The sequence below is a fragment of the Lissotriton vulgaris genome, chromosome 9, assembly GCF_964263255.1.
Source record: "Lissotriton vulgaris chromosome 9, aLisVul1.2, whole genome shotgun sequence".
In the NCBI taxonomy this organism is placed as follows: Eukaryota; Metazoa; Chordata; class Amphibia; order Caudata; family Salamandridae; genus Lissotriton; species Lissotriton vulgaris.
This window is the reverse complement of record NC_141697.1, coordinates 483,606,574-483,620,110: the sequence shown is the minus strand read 5'-3', so window position 1 is coordinate 483,620,110 and position 13,537 is coordinate 483,606,574. Positions and strand designations below refer to the sequence as shown.

The following is a 13,537-nucleotide window of genomic DNA, read 5'->3' as shown; positions in this document are numbered from 1 at the left end:
TTAGGTAAGTTAAGTAGACACAGGTTCTTATGTATATGTTTTCTTTGGTTGGTTTTGCACGAATCCAGAAGGTCAAGGAGCACTGGGTAAAACAGAAGTTAAGAGTACAGCGGCTATTTACATTTGCATAATATATTTATCACAAGGTTATATTCTGTGTATTTGTTGTAAAGATTTTAAGCAATCAACAATAAACATATTCACTTTGGTATAGAGGCATAATAGTGTAAACAGATTAGTCCAAGTACCACTAGTGACATAGCAAAAGGAGGGGACGAGTGTGCAATCCTCTCCATTAGAAACACAAACTCCATGGCCCACTCAACCATCTGTGTATTGTTTTATAAAAGTGTTTAACCCTCATCTTGTGGTGACAATCAAATTGTGATTACATTAACAGTGAAGCTACTTCATTATGCATAATTGACAGTTCCATGACCACCCTCACAGTACTACACCACGGGCACAATAAGTATTAATTCAATTATAGAAGTATACTCCTTGAAAAATTGCAAGGCACATATTGAAGAGTCGGTATTTACAATATCTGAAGCAGCAGTTTACAATAATGTTAAGCTGGAAGTGTAAATGCTCTAACTACTCTATTTGTAATTTTATGCATAACGAGTGAATGCCTGCTAGCACTCTGACATTCACTAACGGTTTGTACGTTGCGCTACTAAATGCATCTTGTGTGTTTTATCACTGCCAGAGAGAGAGGCTAGGGTAGCAATACGTTAAAGGATGTCCCCACATAATCAACTACTGTAACGCCTGTGGAAAAAGGAACATTACTGAAGTCTTGCACTCATAAATCGATAACAATACACTTATTCAATGAAAATTACAAAGATAATCATTCAAAGTATGTGTCTACATGGCGAGTTCAATTTTCTCACATATTACTGAATTGAAAGCAGTTAATAGGTTAGATAAATACATTTCCTATTTTTAAATAAATTAAACATCATGCCTCCAATGTGAATATATTAGAAGAAGTTTGTTAAGGATTAGTACATTAGTAGGAATGGACTTGTTTGATATTAAGGATGAGTTTTTGTTTTACAATTAAACACCTTATACTTTTGTCATTTAAGATTTGGAAAATGTAGTGAATGGAAAATAAAATGTAAAAAATATTTCAGTTTGCACAAGAAGGTATAGTGGGGGTTATTTAGTTACTTGCATAATTAAATAGGAAAAGATCTAAAAAATCAATAAAGAAATATATATTCTTCAAAGTGTAGGAACATATACGCATATTTAAAATCGGTCAATTGTTTTTTTATTTCTATTTGATGTTTGAAGAGGTAATAAATGCATTTGCTTGTGATTAATTGTATTCTGCAGATGCTTAAAGAAATGGGTTAGTTCAAACAAACAACGGCATAACTCTTCCTAGAAAGAGCATGCAGATTAGTTAACATTTATGAGAAATGCTTTCATATTATACCATTCATAGAAGAAAACTGTCCATGTCCTAAACTCCCAACATTTCCATGTGAACCAGAAACATAAGTGATATCAGCCATCAAAACACGTAACTATTAAATAAGGGCAAAATGGCAAAGGAAGTTTCAGTGCTCAACAAGCATCAACCACAACCGGTGTCAATCATAATTCCTTCTTCTAAGAAGATTCCATAGCATTTTTATAGTTCTTCATTTTCCCCCACTTCGGTCAGTTTTTCACTTTGCCCCTCCAAGCAAAACAGGGAACTGTAACCTCGAGAGTGTATTTAGTAAATCAGGAGTTCCTAGATCTTGTGGCATTTCTTTTTCTCTCTCCTCTGTTATTGGAGAGAGGGTAAGAAAAGGAGATCTCTGGACCACTTTACATGTATCTGCATGTGCACATGATCTTGTGAAGTGAGTCTACAGAAAAAATACCACACCTTCTCTAGCTCTACAAAATCATAATCCATTAGGCTGAATTTAAATTACACCAAGGAAAGTATGAGGTGAGGCTGACATTTATCCACACATGCAGGTGGTTTTGGAAACCATACAGGACGATTGCTGTTAACTATACTTTATTAAGTATTATGAAATTCTAAATGTAGCATTTATAATGCAGGATATTTTATTCCATGTATACAGCACTTAACAACACTGATGAGGTACTGGAGAGCATTTACAGATGGTTATCAAGCTGGTCCTTAGAAGTGGTTAATTGAAGAATGAGTATCAGTCATGTGGTCAATATGGGTGGTTTTTCGAGGTTGTTGAGGCTTGTTTTTGATTCATTTATTGATGTAAAAATGAATGAGAGATACATGTTGGTAATACACTAGAGGCTTGCCTAAGGGCAGATCCAAAGTATGTGAGTGCAGGGTAGGTTGCATGGGAAATACTTTGATGCTGTGTGTGAATGAATTCATTTAATTTTTTTAACATGCGAATAATAACCGATGACGTTTTGGCACTAAGAATCTAAGACAAACTGAGCGGGGGCTTGAGGGGTTAAAATGATGAAGAAAAAGCCAGGGTTTCAGCTGTTTACCGAAGCTAGAAAGATTCAACTGACTTTTAAGATGTAATGGCAATTTGTTTCAAAGTGTACTGCAGAAAGGGCTCATATGGTCCTAGAGTAAATGTAACTATGATTAAGCGTTGGTGCTGGAGAAATGTGTGAGAATAGATATGGTTCTACATGGAGATATCTATCATCTGTTGGGGTGGGCTGTATCATACAGTTTGAACACAATAAATTGGGACAGATAAAAACTATCAAAGGATGAAAGGTGCTACCCTTGGCAGGTGGAATCTTCTATCAACTGCAGTATGTTCTCTGACAAGTCCATCTACCTGTGCCGGTTCTGCATGTAAAGCCAGCCTGACAAAATTTGTGCTGACAATCCATTATTGTCAACTATTTTTTGAGATGTTTTTCACCTAAAATGGAATTCACCGGACTGATTAAAACAAACTGGTGAATGCATTTTTAGAGGACAAATCATTTTTTCTAGAATCCCTTTTGCTCCTTCTTCCACTCTTCCACATCTTGATAAAGAAGGGCGTTCGCCTCCTTAAACCCTCCATCCCTGTACTTCCTCAGTTCCTCTCTCCTCCTAATTTCCTTGCATAAGGACCAGCCCCATCTCTTCACCTTCCTAACTCCTCTTGATCCCACGATTGGTGATGTGGCTCTGTCTTTTCTTCTGTCTACCTATTTACTTGCTCCTTCACTAGTCCCCACCTCATGATTTCATGTTTATCATTGTTTCTCTCCTTTTCTCCTCCCTGTTCTCCTCTGTTCCTTGTGCTGGTATTAGAAGAAAACCTACTGTGGCCTGCTTTCCCCCTGTTTGCTTCTCTAAATGCATTATAAGAATTGCTAATGTTTTAAGAATTGTGAAAATTTGTCTCTATAAAGAACTTGTTACAATTCCTAAACATTTGAGTAGTTAGAATAAATAAAAAAGAGAAACAAAGTAAAAAGATTTAGAAAATAAACAAAAAGACAGATGGATGGATAGATAGATAGATAGATAGATAGATAGATAGATAGATAGATAGATAGATAGATAGATAGATAGATAGATAGAATAGATAGATAGATAGATAGATAGATAGATAGATAGATAGATAGATAGATAGATAGATAGATAGATAGATAGATAGATAGATAGATAGATAGATAGATAGATAGACAAAAGTAATGGTACAGTAGGGTCCAATATTGTTATCAAGGGGTTTTGGTGAAATAAGCCCCAAGGCCGGAGGCGTAGTGGTTTGTAAATGTCACCAGAATGCTGAGCTGCCAATAAAGACGCATATTACACATTACTCATTATGTATTTTTATATTACATGTTTATTTTGAGCTACATTTCTTACAAAAACATTTTCTTACAATTTCAGCTAAAAATGGACATTGATTTCGATTAGAAAAAATCAATTTATATGAATTGGCATACAACCAGCCACAGTAAAAGTATGCTCTTAGGCCTCCATGCCTGAGCTGTTCTCCATGGTCTGGACAATGACTGACACATGAGAATGAGCATTATACAATAAGCCACAATATATGGCCTAACAAGTCCACACTGTAGTACTACGGAGCCCCCTTAGAATGGGTATTATACAACTAACCATAATGCTATGGTTTATAGTGTCTATCCGATACAATAGAGAAGCATTCCAAGGATAAATATAGCTTTGGAACTCACCGGAATCCGCCCAGGGTGGAGTGTGTGCAAACTCTAATTTATCCCTGCTGCACCCAGAAGGATAGATGTCAGTTAGGAGGAAAATGTTGCAGTAGGAATTAGTTTGGGTAGGATGAGGAGAAAGAGAGTAGAGCTAGGGGAGGAGACATTGAAGCATTTAGAATATGTTTATGAGTGCATAGGCATTGCCACTTGCCGCCTCAGCCTGAACTCCTTAACAATGATCCTAGCTGGCTAGTTTCATCGCGACCAATCAGGGATGTTGTGGCAAGAAAAGCAGAGGTCAGGTAGCCCAAAGCTTAGCCCAATCAGAGGACACCTGATACACAGCTGTCACATAAGTCTCAGTGCCAGAGTCTCAAAGTTTTTTGTCTCGGAGACCATCAACCACATGTTTACAGACTGCGTTGTATATAATCACTGCTTAGAGTAGTTCGGTCTCAACATTCGCTCAGGAAGAGTTGCATACAGGAGCACTGCACAGGATGGTTTAAAGCCAAGCTTAAACCCCTGTCCTACATTTCTCCACATAATGAAGCAAATTAAATGCATATTTAAGCTATAGGTCTAAAGACTGAACCTATGACCGTGTTCCATCTGGAGCAAAGTGTGCTCAATGACGTAGGTGCGGCACAGAGCAAGCTATAAAAACTGCGTCCCTCCAGACCACTTTCAACATTCGGTTGGAGAGAGATGCATACAGGATCACTGTGCAGGATAGTGTAAAGCCAAGCTTAAATCCCTTTCCTACATTTATCCACATGATGATGCAAATGAAATTCATATTTAAGTTACAGGCCTAAAGACTGTACCTATAACCTCATTCCTTCTTCAGCAAAGTGGTCTCACTGACAAAGATGGGTGAGTGCTTCCACTCACTTTTAACACACTATCCGGGAAGCCATGAAGTATAATGTCTATATATATTCCTTTGGTTCTGACAAAGGCTATAGACCCATAGGAGCTGTTCCAAGCCAACACATATCGACCTGACTACTAGGTGTCGTGGAGCAGTGGCTCATCCAATAAACACCCATTTGTTTTTAGACTTATCCCTATCCTCCTCTTTTCCCCCCAATAAAGATTCCCCTAAAGGTTAGGAGATAATTTCAATCCACTCAACACTGTCAACATCCAGACAGTCTTGCTCCTTGTGGAGGTTTTGATGTCACTTGTAGAACGGGACACTCAAGTGACAAGAACCGATGATGACAATGATTCACCAAACCACACTAACTGGAGATTACATACACCTTAGTCTGTGAATGTGTGGTTGAGGTTCTCCGGGAAAAAAACGTTTTGAAACTCTGTCACTGAGACTTATGTGGTTCACTCCCCCATTCCCTTTCTAATAGATCACAAGTACCTCTTGGACGCTGAATGAACCGTGGTTCAGTCGTCTGTCCTCCAGGAACCAGCACCAGGGCCATCAGATAAAGCTCACTTCTGCAAGTCTGTAGTCACATTTTTAAATCGTCATTGACTGCAGCTGGGCAACCCAACAGACCGATCCTCGATGGTCAAAAGTTGCAATCTAGTCTGCTAGACCTGGGTGTGTCATCTGAGTCCAGATTGGTAGCTAAAGAGGGACACCAGTATTCTCCAAAGGACACATCTGGGCCACTGTGTACAGAGGTGAGTAGTCTTGCTGCAGCTGGTCTTCTACTGGCTCAAAGAGGACTACAAGGGACACTGGCCCTTGTGGTCAAACTCACCCCACCCCACCTTACTCGTGGACTGAGGAATACCCACACTGCCCCAGAGCATCCCTTGCATCAGGACCAATCTACTGAAGTCTACGGTGGTCTTGATGTAAAGAGCGGAACTGGACTTGAGACTGCTTTGGTGACAAGGTAACTGTTCAAGTACTCCTTACTGGTCCCCCTGGCCTTCTCCCTGCTGGAATTGGTCTCCCCTCTTGTGCCGGAGTAGCCGGACACACATCTTTCAAACTTTTCAAACCTGTCTAAACTTTTCAGTTACCAATGCTTGTTTGAGCTTTGGACCAAAAAGCTGAGATTTACATTTTACATAAAATCTAAATCTGCAGAGCGCTCTGGTGAATTTTGCTCATCTTGGTGTCAAAATGTCATAAAAATATAATCTTTTTATAGAAACTGGTGTAGGATTTATTTTGTTTTGTTTGACTTTCTTTTTCCGATGTTTGATGCTTCTAAATGCTTTACACTACTTCCTTTGTTTATGCCTTGCCGTTTGAAGCCATAGATAGCCAGGCTTGAGCTAAAGGTTTTAAAGGTGCGCCTAACTGGACCCAAGACAATTTGGCAAGTGTATTACTCAGTAAGGTCTCACAAGCATACCATATAAAACACCACAATCCTTATAAGGGGTAAAACCTAAACACAATTTTAGCGAGTGCTTTCATATCGAGGTTTGGCAGTTGGAGAGATAAGAAGGCAATATCATCTGGATAAAAAATGATTTCATCCTTAAGGTCATATGCTCATGTACCAAGGAAGAGGCTGTGGAAAACACGGACATCATTGCTGAGTACCTTCAGATCGCAGGAGCACAGGTAGGGGTGCGCCATTTATTACAATCGCCACTCTTAAGAGCCTGTAGAAAGGGTCGGTAACGCATGGACTAAGTCCTGGCATGATCAAATCAATCTACAGCTTTGAAAAGCAAGACCCAACAAACCTTATCAAATAAGCAATCTATGCGAAGTAATGTAACAGCTCCATATCTAGTTTCAGAACATTGGGCCATATTATCAACATATAACAATGATATTGGCACTAGTCGCAGTCCTTGCTACAGAACCTCACCACAATACAAAACGAAACTGGGTTAATGATTTGCACTTTATGAAATCTATACACTGCTTGCAGAAAAATAACAGACAGCACTTCTCTGTCTAGGTTATCATCTATCCTATTCTAAATTCTTTTGAATCTTGGTAATGGGGAGTAGAGTAATAATGTGTTTCCTTTGTCAATTTTTGAACCTTTGATTGTATCAAAGAATTAGGTAATTGTAGAAACTGTAACAAAGCGGGGCTAGTATATAGCTTATAGTAGACATTCTAAAAGTGTTAAATTAAAAGTCGGCAGTCTTTTATAGCTGCACCATCAGTATCCTGAGAGACACTAATCCTGTTAACTGTTTTGTGATGTTTAGGATGTTTGCAAAGGCGTCACTGTCTTTGCTTTTGGAAAAACATTTGTCCAACTATTCTAGACCCACTGATTAGCTCGTTCAGTAACTAGTTTATCACACTCAAGTTATGTTTTTAAACTGATGTATATATATCAGGTTTGGTGATATGCCTTTATGTGTGTTTCAGTTTTTATTCTAAATGGATCACAGCAATGATGCTTTCTTATACAGAGCAATATGGCTCCTAAAGCTTACAACCAAACCTTTAGCATTGGATCACGTTAGGTGGCACCTTTAAGCAAATGATCTAGGTGAAAATGCTCCGAGATAAATCTTCTAGAATGCGGTTTTAGAAAAACCCACAAAACTAGATCAGGGTCCCTGTGGGGTGTGATTTTCAAAATAGTGACAAAAACAAAACACTAAGGGGTAATTAAAAGTTAGGCAAAATGGCAAAAGATTCTGCTTACTTTCCCATAAAAACTTGCTTTCCCTACCCCACCTCATTTAGAGAAGAAGTGTCACTAAATGGCTTGTCAATATTTTTAGCAAATGTGTCACTAATTGAACACTGTTGGAACAACTCATTGTTCAGGTATCAAAGTTGTCCACTCCTTTGGCCCTAGCCTCCATATCATCCAGGTAATTGATCGTGCTCATAACCCCCTTCTAAACTAAAGGAAATATCGGTAAAAGGAAGTCAATGCAACCTGTCAGGTAGTAGTAGAAACTTACATTTAACTCAATAGCCAAGTTATTATCTAATGCCATGGGGGTTGTTGAACATGAACTTGATGCAGGTACAATGCAGGTAAACAATGCCACAGGGGCCAATCTAGGAAAACCTGGGCCACTATACAAAATTACTTCACAGATTGAAGACCATCTCTTGCTTCGCTGCCAACTGAATCACATGCTGGTAGATCTGACTGCAGGGTGAAAGTAGGGCTAACCCTTGCGTCTCTGTTGTGCCGGCGATTGTTGAAGAGGCCTATATCCAGAGCTTTACTAAGAGTTCGGACTCACTGTGTATTTCACCCCAAGCAAAGAAAAAAAAGGGTATGGGAGATTCATCTAATGGTGATGCCAAAAAGGGTCAAGCTTATACTTGTTACAGCATATTTCTAGGAGCAAAAACCCCACTACAGCAGTTACGTCTCAAGTGGATCTCAACCCCGCTCATCTTCTGCTCAAAAAACTGGAGGAACGTCTGGTTAGCTTTATGGAAATCATATCAAGCCATCTTGGGACAATAGAAAACTTGCTGACAAAACTTCCCCTCAATGCGTATCACAGATTGGACCTGTCTAAAAAAGACAAATGCACTCTAAGAAGAAATTTTCATTTCCACATTGAAATTCTGCCCCGGTCATTGTTCCCATAAAAAGAAAGACTGTGCCCCCTAGCAGGAGCCTATGGCCAGCACCGTTCCCACACAGGGCAGCAAACTGCGAGTCACTCTCTGAGAGCTGAGAATCAGCACGTTTTGGACCTTCCACCTACTGCTACACCCTATATATATAATTTTGAAAGGTATTCATTCCCTGGCCCCCGGCAAAGTATCAATGCATAATCAACAATAAGGTCACTCATTGATTTAACCTATGGTTGAAAGAGGGTACTGCCTTACCCAGGGACATTAATATGGTGGAAAGAGTTGCATTGATGGACAATAGTCATAAATTGGATGACAGCGATTGTGTCATTGTTAAGTTTAGGAGTGAGTCTCTAGTTAGAAGAAACTTTTCGAGACTCCTCAATCACATGGAGACCCAAAGCGGAATAGTAGGCGTCTCTCTGGAATTTTTCTATAGACCAAAAACTATCTATGACTTGTAGGTTTATCCTAGGGCCCAAGGGCAGGGCAGCAGGGAGCTGCTACCTTAGTACATCATCTCCCACTCCATAATAGATTTGACACTCTCGTGGAATGACAAATAATAATTTGCACTGCTTCTTTTATGTTTGGGTCATGCAATGCCTTCAATAGCCGTGTTGATGGAAGCAATGATTAATGTGTCTAAACTTCTCCTGGGCACTCTTGTATAACCTCTGGCCATAATGTGAGTTTTGTATCAGATAGTCAGGAAAACAGGAATATGGAATATGTCTGGTTTGGGTTCCAAAATGTGAAATTCACAATGGCAAGATCTTATAAACAGCTACAACACATTCACACTTCAAGACACATGGTTAGTTAACCTCTTCAGTGCTCATGACAAGGTCAACTCGTCATGGGTTTTACCTGGGCTGTGCTTATGGCGAGTTGACCTTGTCACAAACAATGGCGAATCTGGAGTAACAGCACCCAGCCGGAATTGCCTTTAGCACCCAAGGTGTTAATCTGTGTCATATACAAGGCTGTTTGTCATACTTTACTCCAGCTTTAGAGGAGGGTGAAGGGTGGGCTATTAACCTTGATATCCAACTCATTTACCAGGTGTTTTACCACAGTGGACATGAGATTTTGTAACTTTCATTTCCTCTGGCTGACAAACTGCTCCAAAAAGCTTTAGCTTATAAAATATTATAACAAATGTTGTGATACCAACAAGTATAGTATCATCAATATTATAAGTAGAGTTAGAGAGTTTCTTGACCCACTTACAGGAGTGTTTTTCCATTTTATAGAAGGGCGATTTTAACATTCGTTGCTGTGACCAAGTAGGTGTGGTGATTATTGATCTAAGCGATATTCATGCTGAACCTTTAATGCACTTTAGCCACAACCCCTATGGGTAGACTCTTAATGAAGTTGTTGTTAAGCACCAACTGCATTTTGCTTTTGACTCACTTGATGATCCTCCTATTTTAAAGCCAACATCCACAGGCAGAGGCTGCTGTGGCATTATAGATTTTATTTTCTTTACAGAGGATATGTTAGGGCTCTTCTCTGGGTTTACATTTCTGGAAAATGTATTTAACGATCATAACCTACTTGCAACTCTCCTCTCATGTCACACACCATACCCACAATCCTGTAGGGCACCAGCTCCCTTGAGTATTGATTGATTAATGGAAGTTGTTTAATAGCACTGTTACATACAATAGGGAGGCACTGTTTATGTGTCTGGAGGTTGATAGAGGCCCTGCCAAGAATATAATATGGTTTGATACTCTGTGTACATCAATTGGGGAGATGGTTACCATTCAGGATGTGAACTGCCCTGAGTAACCCATCAGATGGTTTGATTTCAACTGCTTTAAAGCACATTCTACCTTATTACAATCTATGTAAGCGGTCCCATGAGATGCTGAACTTGTTAAGAAGTGTCATAACAATCTAAAGCCTCCCTATAACAATTTATTGTACTTTGGCCAGAAATCCAATAATGGTTCTTTTGTTATCAGAAGGTGATTTTTGGATGACGTGTGAACAAAAGATCATATAAACAAAACATACACTGGTGACCTTGGTGAAACATTTTAATCTAAGGGCCACAGTGAAAACATTAGCTATCTGTAATAAAATAACATAAAAAAAATTCATGAACAAATCCATTTTAGTTGCGGTATTAATAGCACTTTTATTAAGCTGTGAACCTTTTGCAACTACTATCATACACCACTCCTCCTCTTGCCGCATATCTTGAATAAAATACGTAGATAGCATTTCATTAAGAAAGCGTTCTAAGGACAGTTTTCTTCTAATAATTTCATGAATAAAGAATGAATTGAAATGTATAATGTCTGGATTTTTACCTCATGCACTCGTACCTTCTCTGTGTCAATGCCTTTGGACATGGACCAGGTAGAAACAATATAGTCCATAACTCGTTCACTTAGGCCTTTTGGGACTTGATATAGTTTGAGAAAGTCCCGCACATTGTTTAGCACCTCGTGGTACCTGTTGGTGTTGGCATACATTTGCTGGAAAATTGTGGTAACATTTCCAAAAATAGTTGCATAAAGAAGAGCTGAAAGGCAAGCGGTGAAAGAAAAAATTAGGATGTGTGCAGTACTCAGAAGTGATTGTTATACATTTGCTTGAAATAATAAATTAATACGCCAGATGTCCTTAGGTGCATAAAGAGAGTCATCGGGCAATTGAACATTTTTGCAGCAATTAAACATCTCTATTGAATATGATTTTATAGTAAAAGTAATACAGAATTTAAAGCATATTTTCCATGTTGTGCAATGATATTTATTGTAATAATCTTTTGTACATTACATTCATGGATGTCTTTATGCCAAGGCATTTTGAATTACAAAACAACATATTGCAGCAAATACTTCCAGCAGCAGTACAGAAAGGTTAGTGTTTACTTCGGTCCATGGTATGCTTCATAGGAGAACAGCAGCCACAAATGCATATCTTTTCTCACTCTTATATATTTAGTAAAAAGGAAATATTTGGGCACACCATCAAACACCATGTAGGTTCAATCTGTTAAATTAAAATGAGGCTGATGTCTTAACAATGATCTGCTGTTTTTTAAATAGAAGCTGCTAGAATGTTACTTATTTTTATTCATTGAAATGCACACAAGGTGGTCTATTTCGAAAGTAAAATATGACTCTTTGCATGTGTCACATTAGTGGATGTGGACCTGTGCATTTTAATGTCTGTTACTCATTTTACCTAAGAGAAAGGATAGGTTTGGGATGTTCTTATGCCTCTCAGCAGGTTGTAACGGTGTTAAGTGGTGTGAGGAAGCCACACTGGAGACACCAAATATTACAGTGTTGAATTGTGCAGATTTGCAAAAAGACACATTGAGAGGAGGGGTGGCGATGAATTAGCTCCATAGGCATCAGGATGGTACTAAATTATCAGGAATGTCCGCTAATTGGAGGAAAAGTCTGTTTGGGACAGTACATAAATTGGCATGCCAGACCTTAGTTGAATAATCTAGCAGTTAACCGGATTAAATACTGTTCGCCATCTCTACACAAAACCTAAATAAGCTTGCAGTTAACCGGATTTAATACTGTTCGCCATCTCTACACAAAACCTAAAAAAAGTACATCCACCTGAGCAGCTTCCTGGTGTGATTTCTGAAGTGGGAGCCAAGAAGAGGAGGAGTTCACAAAATGTTAATTTGCCATGTTCATTCCCACAGGAAATTTTGGGAAGCAATACAGAAAGAATGACTTGAGTGAATTCCACCAACTTTTGCAGAAAGCTACAACTCTTCTTAGACAGCATGCTTATCTGATGTACATCCATTCAGACATTTTTGAGGAATTTTCATTTAAAGAAGCTTGCTGGTTGTGTATGCAGGAGTTAAAATGTTAGGTATATCTGGACAATCGGTGTTCAGATGTGCTTTGATTGGCCACTTTATGGGGAACTAGTCAATCATGATTGGCTGTACATAACCAGCATAAGTTGTGTCAGTCATTAAAGGACTCAGGGACACCAGGAGCAGACAACTTACCTGCCACGCCAACGGGCAGGGCTGTGAGGTGAACGGCGGCACTTTGCCTTTCCGGTGGTGGAGCGCTGGGAGACTCGCTGAACCACAGCCCCCAGCAGCCTCAGGGGCGGCGCGCCTGTGACGCGCTTGAAGCGCCCGGAGGCGCTAGATAAACGCTGACCTCCCAGGAGCCCAGGGGGGAACACCAGGAGCAGACAACTTACCTGGCATGCCAACGGGCAGGGCTGTGAGGTGAACGGCGGCACTTTGCCTTTCCGACAGTGGAGCGCTGGGAGACTCGCTGAACCACAGCCCCCAGCAGCCTCAGGGGCGGCGCGCCTGTGACGCGCTTGGAGCGCTCGGAGGCGCTAGATAAACGCTGACCTCCCTCTCACCTCGCGAGTCGCGCGCGGGAGAAGCCCGGGACAAAGGCGGGGCCATCTGTGGCCGTCCGGGGACGACCAGGGACGGGACGGGCCACCCCCCTTGGCTTCACTTGTGAGTACGCGCCAGTGGCTAATTGTGTTTAAAACTTTGTTTGTGACCTCATAACTGTCTGTGACTTCTGACCTGCCCCCATTATGTCTATCCAGTCTACCCTACCGGACAACTATTTGTTGAAAGTAGTCACCAGAATTAATAGCGATAGAAGGAAATCGCTAGGTAAATGCACTTTACCAGACCTCCCTCTGACTTCATTTTCGGATCCCAATAATACTGATATAAATACTACCAACGATACTGTTACAGCAGTTCAGACTGATAATATCGGTATCAATGTTGAATCCACTGAGGCCCCTGATGACTTGACTGTGGTGGAAGATATATTGAACCCATCTGAGACCCTTGAAGGCACTCCTCAGCAGTCCACTAGGGCTACAAAA

General features: G+C 40.0%; 1 protein-coding gene across 1 annotated transcript in view; it reads right to left on the bottom strand.

Moving 5' to 3' along the window:
• The window catches only part of KCNH5 (potassium voltage-gated channel subfamily H member 5), an 815,449-nt gene that overhangs the window by 193,070 nt on the left and 608,842 nt on the right, over positions 1-13,537 (bottom strand). Inside the window, exon 9 of the mRNA XM_086937941.1 lies at positions 11,008-11,207. Coding sequence (XP_086794067.1) covers positions 11,008-11,207 — 200 coding nt within the window. The remainder of the gene's footprint in view (positions 1-11,007; positions 11,208-13,537) is intronic.